The 15,253-nt window shown below is 44.7% G+C and overlaps 1 protein-coding gene across 6 annotated transcripts in view; it reads left to right on the forward strand.

The window, feature by feature from the left end:
• Window positions 1–15,253, forward strand: part of ANKRD6 (ankyrin repeat domain 6) — a 191,013-nt gene that overhangs the window by 149,913 nt on the left and 25,847 nt on the right. For 4 of the 6 annotated variants that reach the window (XM_029944838.1, XM_029944841.1, XM_029944843.1 and 1 more), the window contains exons 3-6: window positions 4,976–5,074; window positions 12,306–12,404; window positions 13,639–13,686; window positions 14,453–14,551. In XM_029944838.1, the coding sequence (XP_029800698.1) occupies window positions 4,976–5,074; window positions 12,306–12,404; window positions 13,639–13,686; window positions 14,453–14,551 (345 nt within the window). The remainder of the gene's footprint in view (window positions 1–4,975; window positions 5,075–12,305; window positions 12,405–13,638; window positions 13,687–14,452; window positions 14,552–15,253) is intronic. The other 2 variants (XM_029944840.1, XM_029944842.1) reach the window with 1 other exon arrangement.

A 15,253-nucleotide genomic window follows, 5' to 3' on the forward strand; every position in this document is an offset into this window, starting at 1 on the left:
AGAATGGTGAGTCAGAGCTTGGGGGCCAGAGTCAGACGGCTTAGGGGTGAATCCAGACTCTGATTACTTTCTGTGTGACACAGAAAAAGTGACTGGGTCCCTCCATGCTTCAGTTTCATCATGTATTAAATGGAAATTCCTCATCTTAATAACAATGCTTACCTCATGGGGTCATGGGGAGGATTGAATGAGCTAATACATCTAAGATTCTTAAGACAGTGCGTATCATATAAGTATCTCATATATGTGAGCTGCTGCTCTCTCTCACTCTTATTCTTATTATTAGTGGTTTTCCTATCTCTCTAGGGCCTGGGTTGAGTTGAGTTGAACAGGTCATTGAACTGGGGTAGGTCGCAGGACAAAACGATGGTTCAAAAATGTCTTTGTCTTATCATTCATGGTTCACAATCTTTTCTCCTTTTCCCATTTCTTTCATTGGCCAGTCCTAGGGACATGAAGATGATGGCAGATGCATCCTTGAGTCTAAGTCATTCAGAAATCCCTCAAAGGGTCAGTTATTATTTGCCCCCTCACACTTAGGGAGATTGCAGCCTTCCCCATTTGTGAGGCATGACCTTGGGGTATCCCTGTGTGCTGGGTAGGAGCAGTCACTTCCCTGATTGGCTCTACTTTTGTTGCTTTTCACAATAGAATGTTTTGGAAAACAATTACGTATCTGCTTCTTTCTTGCTCTCCGCCTTTGGTTCTTGTTTTTGTTGTTGTTGGTGGTGGTGGTGGTGGTGGTGATGGTGGTGTGTGTGTGTGTAAGGGAGTTGGTCCTGTGTTAGAAAACACAGGCAACAGGAGTGGACAGCTTCGGGTTCAATGGGAAACCAATTACTGTTGCCTTTGCTGCTGCTGTACTTTCACCTGATGCTAGAAAAGGAGCCAGACATGTGAGGGGGACACTCCCCCTTCTCAGAGAAGTCCCCAGGTCCCTATTGCACCTGCTTAACTACTTATGAAGCCTCCAGATGTTTACACTTCCTTTCAGGGACTGAGACATCCCAGAACCTGAAGCCACCCTCTCCAGTTCTCTGAGGTCAAGCTTGGAATGGGAATTTGCTCCCATGTCCCTAGTAGCCTCAGTCTGCCTGTGGTTGAGGAACACTGGCTTCTCTTTGACATGGCCTGTACACACCAGAGTCAATTTGCTTCCTCATTCATGGAAGGCACAGTCCTGACCTCAGGGAAATTATAACCTGGTTGGAAGAAAAAGCCAGTGCCCAGGGTGACACTCAACACAGAATGTGCTGGTTTCCTAAGAGGAAGCTAAGGCACTATGGGACCAGAGATGCCAAGGCCAGACATGTTCCTTGGGGGAGTCAGAGAAGGCAATGTTTGGAGAGGGGCATTCCCAGGAAAGAAGGTCCATCCAGCAGAGACATAGAGTCTGGAAACTATGGGCTATATTTCAAAGATGGAAGCGGACAAGTGGATCAGGACTAGCCAGGAGGAACCTTACGTAACCCTTTGGCTGGGGCCCATTTGTCCATCCAAGTGATCTAGTTCCAACCCTTCACCCAGGTCTGTTTGCTATTGAAAATATCTCGCTGGTCTTTGTTAAGGCAAAGGTGCAAGCATGTCAAGGAGGAGAGGGAACAATTGGGGGGTCTTTGGGGGTGAAGGCTGAGGACAGCTGGAGGGGAAAAACCCATCTTCGTGCATATTACTCTTATTTCAAGCACAGGGCAAGTTATTCCTGTTTTATAATTTTTTAATGTGTATTTATTTATTTTGAGAGAGAGAGAGAACAAGCAGGGGAGGGGCAGAGAGAATCCCAAGCAGGCTCTGTGACCCCCACATGGGGACCTGATCCCACAAACTGTGAGATCATGACCTAAGCTGAAATCAAGAGTCAGACGCTTAACCAACTGAGCCACCAAGGTGTTCCAGCCTATTTCTGTATCATAGGTGAGAAAAATGGGCTTAGGAGAGTGTTGTGCACAAAGTCCCATAGGAGTTATTAGTCAGAGCTGGGACTTGAACTGGGCATGTCAGACTCCATTGCCTCCAACCCGTCCTTTCTCCACAGAGAGGATTCTCTGTTGACTTTGGATTCAGAAGGTGTGTCTAGTCCAAGGCCATCTTGTTAGTAATTTATAGTTTCTAATGCACCCTCCCAGGTGTGACCTGGTGTGAACCACAGCACCATTCCCTTTTGTCTTCTGAGTATTTGTGATCACTTGGGGAAACCCTTTTGCGTCCTTGTGCCTCAGCTTCCAACCAGTCATATCTGGTTCCTTTTTTAAAAAAAATTTTAAATGCTTTTTATTTAATTTTGAGAGACAGAGAAAGACAGTGCGAGCAGGGGAGGGTCAGAGAGAGAGAGAGAGAGAGAGAGAGAGATACAGAATCTGAAGCAGGCTCCAGGCTCCAAGCTGTCAGCGCGGAGCCGGACACTTAACCGACTTAGCCACCCAGGTGCCCCAGTCATATCTAGTTCCTGACGAGGATGCTCCTCAGGCTCTCCTGACCTGACACCCTGAGCTTCCGTGTCCTTTGTCCTCTTTCCCAGGCTCTCTCCAGCACACTCTCCCCATCATGGTTTATGTTCTTCAGGTGCTCAGAAGCACTTGTGTCCTACCATCCTGTCAGCCTTCCTCACAGCACATGCATCTGTCTCCTCAGGGAAGGAACAAACTTCCTGTGTTTCATAATGCCTAGAAACTTGGTGAAGGTCATTATCTGATGTCCTTAACAAGGACACGTGATGACAGATGGAGTCTGGGACCTGGCCCAGTGATTGGAACCTGCTTACTTTACTCCATGTAATCAGCTGTGGACCTTTCATGGAAAGAATCAAGGTTAAGCCGTGTGCACTGAGACAGTTGGTAGCCAAGGAAGGTCACTCCATCTCCTCTCAGACATTGCCCTTTTATGAAGGCTTTTTATAGCCCACTTTGTTGGGAGTAACTTTTTTCTTAATTAAGAATTCTAATTTTAAAGTGAGCTCTGACCTCTTTCTTTACAGAATCATTCTAGTGCTTTGATTGCATTTCATGGGTTATTGTCTGCTGTCTGTATTTTCCTCCACGGCTAGTTACCCATGGCAAACTGACACTTTATAGAGATCATAAATGAGTTGCTCCTGCTAGAATATCAATAAAGGTCTTTGGAAAGTCTTATTGAGGTGTAGAAGGATGTAAGAGACTATTTCTTCCTTAGTAAGAGACCTATATGAGCCCCTCAGGGTATGTTTCAGTATGGATGGGAGCCAGTGGCTAAATGATTTTTGAAGCAGGAGGTAGAACATTTCACAGTAAACTTGAAGGGGAAAGCAAAGGGAATATAATGTCTCCTTCAGAATTTGAAGAATTTGGAGTTTGGCAAGGTCAGTTCTGGGATAGAAGTTGACTTACACTGAAGAGAGTCATTCGGGGTGTTGCCCTCCATGTTATACTGCAGGAGCTGGCTGAGGACTGTTGGAGGAAAAGTCTTGTCTGTGGTCCAACCACAAAGCTAAGAAGCCTACTCAGGTGCACAGGGAGATGTGCACACCGGTGTGTTCTGTAAACCCCTGAAAAGAACTTGAATGTCCGTTAGTAGGGAATGGGTGAATAATGAGTAAATGATTGGGACCTACATGTGACTATGTGAAAAGAAATCTCAGAAACATAACATTGAGCAAAAATTGCCAAATGATATTTTAACAGTTTAATACTATTTATGTAAGGTTCTAAAATAAGCAAAACAATATTTATTTTATGGCTCTACACACATAGCAAAATATATAATAAAAGGCATAGGAATGAAAAATACCAAATTTAAGAGTGGTTACTTCATGGTGCCTGGCTGGCTCAGTTGGTAGAGCATACAACTCTTGATCTTGGGATTTTGAGTTTGAGACCCATCTTGGGTATAAAAATTACTTAAAAATAAAATCTTAAAAAAAAAGGAGTGGTTACCTCTGGAGCTGGAGGGAAATGAAATTTGGGAGGGGTTCACAAGCAACCTCTATAGTTTCTCTAATGTTTTCTTAAAGTGATTGGTAGATATGTGCATTTTAAAATATTCATATTAAAATTTTTTAATGTTTATTTATTTTTGAGAGACAGAGCATGAGCAGAAGGGCAGAGAGAAGGAGACACAGAATCGGAAGCAGGCTCCAGGCTCTGAGCTGTCAGCACAGAGCCTGATGCGGGGCTCAAACTCACAAACTGTGAGATCATGACCTGAGCTGACGTTGGCTGCTTAACCGACTGAGCCACCCAGGCGCCCCAAAAATATTCATTTTTTTTGATGACTGAAATGTTTTGTAACTTTATTAAAAATTTTTTTTAATGTTTATTTTTGAGAGAGAGAGAGAGAAAGCGAGGGAGAGGCAAAGAGGTTGGGAGACACAGAATCTGAAGCAGGCTCCAGGCTCTGAGCTGTCAGCACAGAGCCCAGTGTGGGGCTCAAGCTCATGAAATGTGAGATCATGACCTGAGCCAAAGTTGGAGACTTAAGGGACTGAGCCAGCCACCCAGCTGCCCCTATTTAATAATCTTAAATTTTGTTTCAAAAAAGGGAGAACCTATTCAGAACAGTTTAGCCAGTTGTTTCAATTTTTAATAATTACCTACCAGATTTTTCTGGGGCTGATTAGCTTGACCTTTTGCTGTTCTCCCATTTTTTCCCCATTGTGACCACTTCATCATCCCTGAGTGTTAGCACCAGGGGGAAAATAAGAGAAAACATGAAACTCTAAATTTTCCTACTTGTTTGATGAGTGGGGAGTAGAAATTATACACCAAAGGAAATCTTTGCATTTTTAGTATTTTTATTCATTTACTACAATGCCAATAACAAAGGTTAACAGAGACAAACTTGGATTCTGGGCAAATATATTAAGGATCTCCTGCCCAACTGAAGGGGGAAGGGGCTCCGATTGTGTAAAGCGTGTTCTAGGCCCCTCACATCTAAGCCCCTGCCTCCAAGGAAGTGGTTTTGATGTCCCCTTCTGAAATCAGTGTTTCCTTTGCATTAACAGCATGGCCGGACCCCCCTTCATCTTGCTGCCAATAAGGGCCATCTTTCTGTAGTCCAGATCTTGCTGAAGGCTGGCTGTGACCTTGATGTCCAGGATGATGTGAGTAGAAGCCCTATTCTGTTGGGATGGGTTATTTAAGGAGCTTGTCTGCCTGGAAATACACAGTATAGTGTGTAACCAGCTATGCGGTGGGAGGGTGAGAAGATGCTCTTTTAGCACTTTTTAGCTCCATCTTGGTCCCCATGTTAGACAGACTTCTTTTATTATTATTATTATTATTTATTTTTTGTATGTTTACTTATTATTGAAACAGAGAAACAGAGCATGAATCGGGGAGGGGCAGAGAGAGAAGGTGACATAGAATCCGAAGCAGTCTCTAGGCTCTGAGCTGTCAGCACAGAGCCTGACGTGGGGCTCAAATCCACAAGCTATGAGATCATGACCTGAGCTGAAGTCGGACACTTAACCAACTGAGCCACCCAGGCGCCCCTAGACGGACTTCTTGAAGACCTACCCTAGGACCCATTCATAGTAGCTAGCTAGAGTTTGCTAGGTCGGGGTGGTTTTCCCGTCATGGTTCATGTCCTATCTAGTGTCATCCACGTATAGAGCCTCAAAGGGCATATTGCCCATGTCCTGTCTCAGTGTGAAGGAGCACACCACACACGCGCACATGTGCATGCTCGTGAGTGAGTGTGGGCAAGGCCTGTTGGAGATGTGTCATTGACTAGGCTTGTCATTAGGGAAAAGTAGGGCTTAAAACCTTAACTTTTTCCTCTTGTCACCTTGATTCTCTTAATATATGTTTAGTTAAAATGAACTGTTCAAATAAAAAATTAACAGGTATCATGGAATCCAAGAAAAAGGAAGCATTCTAATGGAGTTCCCTCTCATTTTATGCCTTTATTAAGACTCAATCTCTAGGGGCACCTGGGTGGCTCAGTCAGTTGAGTGTCCAACTTTTGATCTCACTTCAGGTTTTGATCTCAGGGTCAAGCCCCCATTGGGTTCTGCACTGGGCATGAAGCCTATTTTTAAAAAAAAAAGACTCAGTCTCTGAGTTTCTTCATTCAGATTATGTAGACAAAGACTCTGTTTGGCTCCTTTGAAGTCCAGTATTCATTCCTGAGTCAATCGTCAGTGGCTGGGGTGAGGTCATGTGGTGCACAGGGTTGCTTGTTGGATCTTTGAAGAGGTAGATTCTCTAAGAAGAGGATATAGATAAGATGATATAAATTGTCCTCCAGTGAGCTATTAGGAAGCAGCCTTATGATAATGTAATTGGGAATTATTTTCAGAAACTTTTTCTAATTTCAACTCTAATTTGTGTGGTAGGACTCTTAAGATAGAAGTTTTGTGAGGAACACAGATAATTTGCACATACTACCTCTTCCTGATTCACCTTTAAAAACTGAGGGTACAGAGTGTTAATCAAATTTAAGCCCCTCAGGTGTGCTAGTAGGGTATAGCTTACCGAAGTGTGTCTAGTTTTCTGTAGGCGTCTGTGTAATATCCTAAAACTTGGCCAACATACAGTGAGTAAGATAGCATTTGCAAAAAAGTAACTAATGTCATTGTTTTATATACAAGCAGAAAAAGACTGTCTAGTATCATTCATAAGTCTCTGGTTATATTTGGATTCACTGGGTCATCAAAAATATTACTTTCAAAAGATGCTGATTTAACTTTCAGCTATTGATTTCTACCTTGGGTCATAATACATTTTCCCTACACTGTAACCATTATAACATTCCTGATTCTATCATATCCTTAGATGACAGGACTGAAAATACAACGAGAGAGAAGAGATTCTGACCACAGAAAAGTCAGGGCATTGGATCCTGGTGCAAACATATTGGGATGCATCTGGTCTTCTCTTTGCATAATTGAAGTCCTCGCTGACCATGGTGGCAAGGCTACCATGCCAGGCACGCTAACCCATCCCATCCCAACTCTTGCCTCAGGTTTCAAGCTCCAAGAATCCCTGTGTTCTCATGCAGCAAGAGCCATACTAACTTCCTAGAACTGTGGGTGTTTATATCAGGCAACGTAGGAAGTAAAATAGGAGTTTTCATGAGGTAGCCAAGGGGACGCATGTCAGTAGAAGAAAATTCAGCTCTACTTTTAGATGGGAACAATTTCTTTCATTTATTGGAATAATGTATTTTCATGCATCCTTTCCTTGCCCTAATGTACATTTCTTCTCCTTGATAACTTAAATCAAGACAAAATGAAACAGAAACACCAGAACAAAACAGTATAAAAACTATTGGGAATGAAGAAGGTAGAATTGGTCTTCGCTAGTTCTGAAGTAACGTGTTTGCCAGAATATTGTTCATGTCTGTCTACTACATATTTACCATGCCTGTTGATGATCAGCTTTGAAACTTAATGCAAGAATCTGAAGACAAAAACTATAGGTGTTTTTTAAAGAAGCTGGGACATTAATTATTGGAGAAATTCCGTTCAAAAGTTACCTGTCTTGGATGATGGGTAGAAATAGGGAATGTTAATATTTTGAAGAATTTACTCCTAACTTCATATTCTAGAGATACGCCCCTTATGTCATGGTAAGGACTGAGAATTAGTTGAAGAATGACCTCCAGTGGCCTGGAGTGGGATTATTATGAATTTCAACCTGTGGAAACCAGTTCTTTAGAATATACAACTCCAGGAGAAAATTCCCTCTTGCTTCCTGCCAATCCTGTCAACTCACATTGGAGCTCTAATGCTATCTCTGATTGGTCAATGAGCAACCACACGGCCCCCACTTCAGAAATAGCCCAGGACCCTGTGGCCATGATAAAAGCCATGAAGGAAGAAAAAAATAAGAAAAAACAGAGAAGAAAGGCTAGGAAGAACCCTACAAGATCAGAGAGAGAACAAGAGGTCAGCAATTTGCTTTGCACACCTATGCTGTCTCGGGCTTCCTTGCAACATGTCTGTCTGTGCCGCCTGGGAGGGATTCCTCCTGAAGAGGAACGTGTTCCACCTTTGCATGACTCGGGTTTCTTCCATGAGCTTACCTTTGAAATCTGCCTGCACTGTACTCATTCTTTTTTTACCATGTAGGAGAGAAAACCAAAAGTATTGCAAAATAAAGATTGAGACCTCAGAGGTTCCAAACTCCTTACATTTCCCAAATGAGAAACACTGAAGTCAGAAAAATTGAGAGTTGGCAGTTCATGCACTTTGCAAACGGGTCAGCATGTTCCAAATCAAAGTGCCAAACTGCAAGGTTGCTGGCTCTCCGAGTTTCTAACTGCAGTGTTTTTCCTTCAGCTTCTTTGTAGGTAATCATTCAACAAATACTTCTTGGTGCCTGTGGTGGCCCTGGCACAGTGCTAAAGCACTTAGCTAGATGATGGCATAAGAGGCAGCTCCAACCCCACAGAGGGACCTGATCTTTTTTAAGGCCTGCACTGAGGTTAATTGACTTCATAGGGTGCAAACAGCTTGGAATAAGTGCAAAGAACCTTGACAAATTGAATTCTGGCCTAACCACATTACCCCGAATTAGCTGGTTATCCTAGGTGAGGTACTGAGTGCACTGAGACTTCATTTTTTTTTTAATCAATAAAATGATGCCACTTAGAGTACAGTAGAGAGTCAATAAATACTCACTGAACAAGTAACTGCTGCTAAGAGTGTCATATTTTTTCTAGCATCTTTTTTCAAAGTTTTAGAATTCCAGGGTTTATTTATATCATAGAAATAAGGATTATGTCAGAGATGCTGCCTGGGTCTGTTAATAAGTATGTACTGAGGGCATGTTGTGTTGTCTTCTGTGTCCTATTTCAAAGAAGAAATGTTTCCACAGTAAATTTCAGAGGAGGAAAGTGATTCCCAGGAAACTGGTCGTGTTTCAATCGAGGTTCTCAGGTGCTTGATGGTACTGTGTTCTGGGAAGGGTAGCCTGAGATAGATGGCCCAAGGTGACCCTTTGCTTATGTGTGTCACATCTCTCTGAGTTTAACTCTCATCTTCATAACTTTCAAGTAGCTGGTTTGTTAGGCCAGAGAAAGTGTCTTACTCAGTCCTCCAAAATTGTCCCATTTAGTGTTTGCAAAGCTAATGATAGAGTTCAAGAGGAGTCACTTCTGGTGGAAAGGCTGATGTTGGCCAGCAATGTTTATCCTACTCATGAGGCCAGGACCCAGGCTCTGAGTAAGGTCTCAGAGTGGAGTAAAGATGGAGGGGAAGCTGTGGCCCGGAGACAGGAAGTGCCTCTAAAAGGTCTCTGCAGGAGACACCCGTGCCTGTGGCTTAGGACAATTTTTGTTCTCACTGCAACCTCACACAAGTTGGTAGTTCTCCTTGAGTCTTCATAATCCATCTGGAAATTTCCTTTTAAAGGCTAAACTGGAAGTTAGCTTCTTTCACTGAGTTAGAGTTTCACAAAGGAAAGTCCTCTCCACAGGGAAGCAAAAACAGTAGACTCATGCTGAGAGCAAGTAATAAATAATGGTGATGTTCTGGCCCCACAACTGCCTCGACTTGTGATTTAGTGGCGGTTTGTGAACCATGATAAACCATTGGCCAAACTGCAGTAAGGCTGAGGTTAGACTGAGCCTTAACCAGCGAGGCCCCTTGTGCCATGACTCAGATGGAACTGTGGCTGACATGACCGATGGGTCTGGGGCTTTGTGCTTGACGGGGACAGAAAGGCCACGTTCTTTTATGCAAAAAGGTTGGTGGAATGTTGAGCAGAGTGCCGACAGTCTGTGGGAATAGTAAAAGGCCCTGTCCACCTTTACTCTGGAGAAGTGAGCTGTGGTCTCCCCTTTCTTGACCAGAACAGAGCACCATCTTTCTCCTCAGATCATAAATTGCACTTGAGGTCCATTTTGGGAAAACCTGTCCCCATTCTTTTTTTATTAGTATTATTATTTTTAATGTTTATTTTTGAGAGAAACAGAGCACAAGTAAGGCAGGAGGGGAGAGAGAGGGAGACACAGAATCCAAACCAGGCTCCAGTCTCTGAGCTGTCAGCACAGAGCTTGATGTGGGACTTGAGCTCACGAACTGTGAAATCATGTCCGGAGCTGAAGTTGGATGCTTAACCAGCTGAGCCACCCAGGCACCCCAACCTGTCATCATTCTGATGGGGAAATGCCAGTCTCTGAAATTCTTATAAAGTTAAGACTTGGGCAGTTTCTCATAGGATTACTTGTTTGGACAGTGAGTGTGTATCATTTGGAAACACTCCTTCAGGTGTTTGAGACAGATGTGTGATGGCTTTACACGCCTCCTGCAGCTTCTGCCCCGGTGGCCACATGCCTCTTGTGACTACAAAGCATGCAGAAAGGGTTCTTTTTGAGTGAGGGGTCTGTGAAGGTGGGCGAAAAGAAAACCACGTTCAAACCTTATTGATAGTGGGAAGAATGATTTAGGATGCCAAAGAGGAGAGGGGGGGGCTCCTGATAGAAATGCAGTGGGCAGTAGATAAATCATAATAATGAGCTGGATGCCCTGACCCATCACTGCAGAAATCCCTTAAGTTCTACAAATGAACAGTGAGAGAAGATTCTAAGATGTGGACAATCCCACTATTAGTATATATTATTACAGCTTAGACTTTTTTTTTTAAATTTTTTTATGTCTTTTATTTATTTATTTTTTTTGAGAGACAGAGAGAGACAGCGCGAACAGGGGAGAGTCAGAGAGAGATGGAGACACAGAATCTGAAGCAGGCTCCAGGCTCTGAGCTAGCTGTCAGCACAGAGCCCAATGCGGGGCTCGAACCCACGAACTGTGAGATCATGACCTGAGCCGAAGCCGGCTGCTTAACCAACTGAGCCACCCAGGCGCCCCTATGCTTTTAATAAATAGCAGTTTTTCCTGTTGCTAAAATTATGTGTTACATATAAAAAGTTGGAAAGTATTAAAAAGTATAAGGAAGAAAATAAAAATCATTTCCCCTCATGGATTTTTAAATGGAGGTTTTCTTTTCATTTTAAGAAAGTGAATTTGAGTTTTAAATAGCATTAAGTGCTTTTTATTGTGATAAATTGCATGTAATATAAAATTTACCATTTTAACCATATTTAAGTATACGGTTCAGTGGCATTGAGTACATCCACTTCGTTGTACAACCATTACCACCATCCATCTCCAGAATTTCTTTTTGGATTAAGTGCTTTTAACGTGCATTGCTGTGGGTTATAGATTCCCGGGTGTTCCCTAAGTAGACTCAGCATTTCATTAAGGCCATTTATAGGGAGCAGTGTATCCCTCTTTTCAAAATCTCCAGGTTTTCTGTCTTATAATAGTCTCTCTTTCCTTTCTCGGGCTCAGGTCAAGGAATGCCACAGGGTGTGTGCTTTGCCCCTCTGGTGCTCCACCAGAACATTTTAATTATGCAAAACTCTTACCAACCAAATCCTAGAATGGGAAGGGAGAGACCTTGGGGGTCGTCCACTCCTCAGCTCAAGGCCCAGCGAGGTGACCAGTGTTTCCCAAGGCTGCACGTCTCACATCTCCTGACCGCCTTGCTCTGTACCCCTTCCTCCGTGCCAGAAGTTTCCACACTGTTAGACGATCTCCCCATTCCAGTTTGGACCCCAGGCTACACTCGATTTGTCTCGACTGACTTCTTGAGTACATGTCAGAGATGAGATTGCTCTTAGAGACTTTAGAACTCTCTTTTATCTTGTCGACTATCTTACCTCTTCTCTAATGCAATTAGGGGCAAGAATCAACTTCCTTTTGGTGCCCTAACCGAGGAGAAGGTCAGCTGTCCCAGGCATCTGACCACAGGAAAAGGGGTCAAATACATCATAAATCAGTGAGGACGCCGTCATGAAATATCAGAAGAGGTTTCAAAGACATACACAGTGACAGCTGGTAGTCCTGGAGCCCTCACATGACACAGCATAAAGCCCTCCATTGCTCTTAGCCCATAAAGTCAATAAAAAATTATGTACCCATCATCAAATCATAAGTGTTGCTAACTGGCATAGCTGGATAGTGATTCCTCTGAAGGAAAGTGGGGAGTAGAGAACCAGGAGGGAGTGAAGATTGCTGGTTTAATGGCATCACACACACAGTCTGGCTTTTCACTGATGCGACAGTCATATTCCCTCTGAACACTGCCTTTCCGTAGGGCAGCAGGTGAGTGCCTGACTCTCATTGCGAGGTCAGCTCGGGAGCTGTTTTGTGGTTGGTTTGAGATTCCCATTGAGTTTGTGAACAAAAATGCTCCACCTGGCAGGGTGACCAGTCTGCCGCAGTTGAGGATGGAGATGTCCTCGTGTCAGAGAGGAGGGGTGAGTGGTGCGGTGGGGCTGGGAGAGCTGACTGCTGTTCCTGCCTCCACGTCACTCTGCAGGGGGATCAGACTGCCTTGCACCGGGCCACAGTGGTGGGGAACACGGACGTCATCGCGGCACTCATCCAGGAGGGCTGTGCTCTGGACCGCCAAGACAAGGTGACGTGGGGCCGGTCAGCCTGAGGACCCTGCTCGGGGACCTTGTGACGGCTCAAGATGTTATCATTCCTGAGTCCTATGTTTCATGAGTTAACATGGTAAAATCAGCCCAACTTTCCTTTACAAGAGTATCTAATATCCCAAGAAATGTTCATTTTTTCAGTCTTTATCCTGTTCTGTGGCAACAGTGGGCAACCACATACGCATAAATGGTAAAGAAAAAAAAGTCTGGAAATAATGACCTGTGGAGGCCTCGGTGGGGAAGGAGATGTGCCCCGAAATCTGTTTCCATTTTTTTAAAAAGGAAAGTGAGCAAAATAATTTATTTAAACAATATTGGAAGAAAAACAATAAGCAAAATCAATTCTTTAATAAATCCCAATGGCATATTTTATATTAATCTGTTGCTTTTATATTGTTAAACAGTCTTAAAACATGGAACTTCACAATTAGGTGCAGTTCAGCCTCTGCTTACTTTTTAGACAACTTTTTATTAAACATAATATATACCCAGAAAAATGTGAACGTTATACGCATGCAGTCCCGTGAGTGTTCACTAACAGAGCACATCTATGTGATCCCCCAGATCAAGAAGCAGATCAGGTCAGCACACTGGGAGCCCCTCAGCAGTGTCCCCATTCAATCACTTTTCCTTTTGCTTCTTGCCTTGTGCAGTCAGCCCCACTGGCCTGGCCACACATCACCACTGACCTTCCCAGCACCATCTCACTCCGTAGGGCCACTCCCCTACCACGGCCTTTGAGACCCTAGACTCCCCTTTGGGTGTCAGCACCATTCAGTGGACAAATAAAAGCTAGAGCCAGCGCCTGGACGTGAGTGGACAGTGCCCTGCACTCTGACCTGGATCAGCACGGGCCGTCTCTCTACCTCTCCTCTCTGCCTTCTCTCTCCCTGTAACTCCAACCCTCTCAGCCCTACCCCCAAACTTCACTGCTCTCAGTATTTCTTTTTTTTATAGGAAGTTAACCAAATACCAGCTGTTTGTTAATTGGATGGTTTTTATTTAAAAGCCACATATTGAGGACACTTGTTTATTTAATTTATAAGTCACTGCTTTCTCAGTGCCTTGCGTATTTGTTTCCATCCCTGAGACTTTGGGTTAAGCTGGGTGAGATTAAACTTGGGGGAGATAAAAAGAGAGGAGGAATCTGCCTACCTGGCCCTTGGGCCCAGCAACTTGGAGCTGGACTCTTTGTTTTCCCGGACTTTGCAGGCTTCTCTCTGGGGCCAGGAGCAGAGCAGACCCCAAGGAATGATGGAGGTGAGAAGGAATGAACATCATGCCTGCTGTCTTGATGTCGCTTTCTGCTAAATGCGCCCTGTGGATAAGCCCTTCCCAGTCAGGGTTCCCAGGAGATTCAAGCCCTAATGCCTAAAGGCATCCATTGTACATCATAAATCTAAAATGGTACTTGTTACGTACCATTTCTGGGAGCGTAGAGAAACTATCCACTAAAATCATTTTCTGGGCTCTGGTTCAGATGAGAAGCTTTTTTCTTTTTAATGTTTATTTCTTTTTGTTTTTAATGTTTTATTTATTTTTGAGAGAGAGAGAGAGCGTGAGTAGGGAAGGGTCAGAAAGAGAGGGAGACACAGAATCCCAAGTAGGCCCTAGGCTCTGAGCGGTCAGCACAGAGCCCGATGTGGGGCTCGAACCCACAAACCATGAGATCATGACCTGAGCCAAAGCTGGACACTTAACCGACTGAGCCACCCAGGAGCCCCTGTTTATTTCTGAGAGAAAGAGAGAGAGAGGGCACAAGCAGGGGAGGGGCAGAGAGAAGGCAGGCTCCAGGCTCTGAGCTGTCAGCAGAAGGCCCGACATGGGGCTTGAACCCCTGAACTGTGAGATCACGACCTGAGCTAAAATCAGATGCTTAACTGACTGAGCCACCCGGGAACCCCGGCAAGCCTGTTTTGAAAAAGGACCTGTGGTGTGGCCTAGAAATATGCTGTGATGTACTGGTTGTAACGAGATGACTGAGGTCTTGGGTAATGTGCTCTCCGTCTCTGTGTGTGTTCCTCAGGATGGGAATACGGCCCTACACGAAGCGTCCTGGCACGGTTTTAGCCAGTCAGCCAAACTGCTCGTTAAAGCAGGAGCCAACGTGCTTGCCAAGAACAAGGTGAGGCTCCGCAGGTGCTAGGACTCCTCATTCACAGGTGAGGATGGCTATGGACTTTTGTCCCTGTGGGAACCTCCTCTCTGAGCAGAGCACGAGCTCAGGGGCGCAGGTGGAACCTAGCAGGGGAAATGAAAGCTTGGAACTCCGTAGTGAACATAATCTTCATGGTGAACAAGGCTACCTGGAGTGGCTCTGACTTCCTTTGAACTCTCCTAGGGCTCACTGCTTTCCCGTTGGTTTATTAGAGTGCGGTTAGGCAGCAGCCCTGTCCTCGTGGGGGCAGAGGCCGGTAGCACCTGTTCTCGCTCATTTTCCTGTCTCCCCTCCCATCACTTCTCATGTCTTATCCCCCTCCGCTGTGCTTATTATTACTGAATGCATCCCTGCATTATTTCAGAAGCCTCACAGCAGATTGGCCAGCTTGCCTAGCTCCTTCTGCATCCTGCTCCTCCCCTGCCCAGAAGCCTGCCAGTAAAGCTCCTCAGCCTGGCACTTCCTCAGGCCTCCCTGGAGTGGCCTCAGTCTATGTCTCCCAGTGCCTTTCCTAGTATGTGTCTCCTGTGCTGTCAGAGTGGGTGCACCACACCTCCCGTTACCCGCTCCCTGTGGGGTATCCTGCTCCTCGTTCCTGCCTACAGACCTCCAACCAGGCTTCCAGGGCCGCAGCCTCTCCCTCCCCGAAGGCCCACCAGGGTATTTCCT

Source organism: Suricata suricatta, chromosome 7, assembly GCF_006229205.1.
Source record: "Suricata suricatta isolate VVHF042 chromosome 7, meerkat_22Aug2017_6uvM2_HiC, whole genome shotgun sequence".
NCBI classification, from domain to species: Eukaryota; Metazoa; Chordata; class Mammalia; order Carnivora; family Herpestidae; genus Suricata; species Suricata suricatta.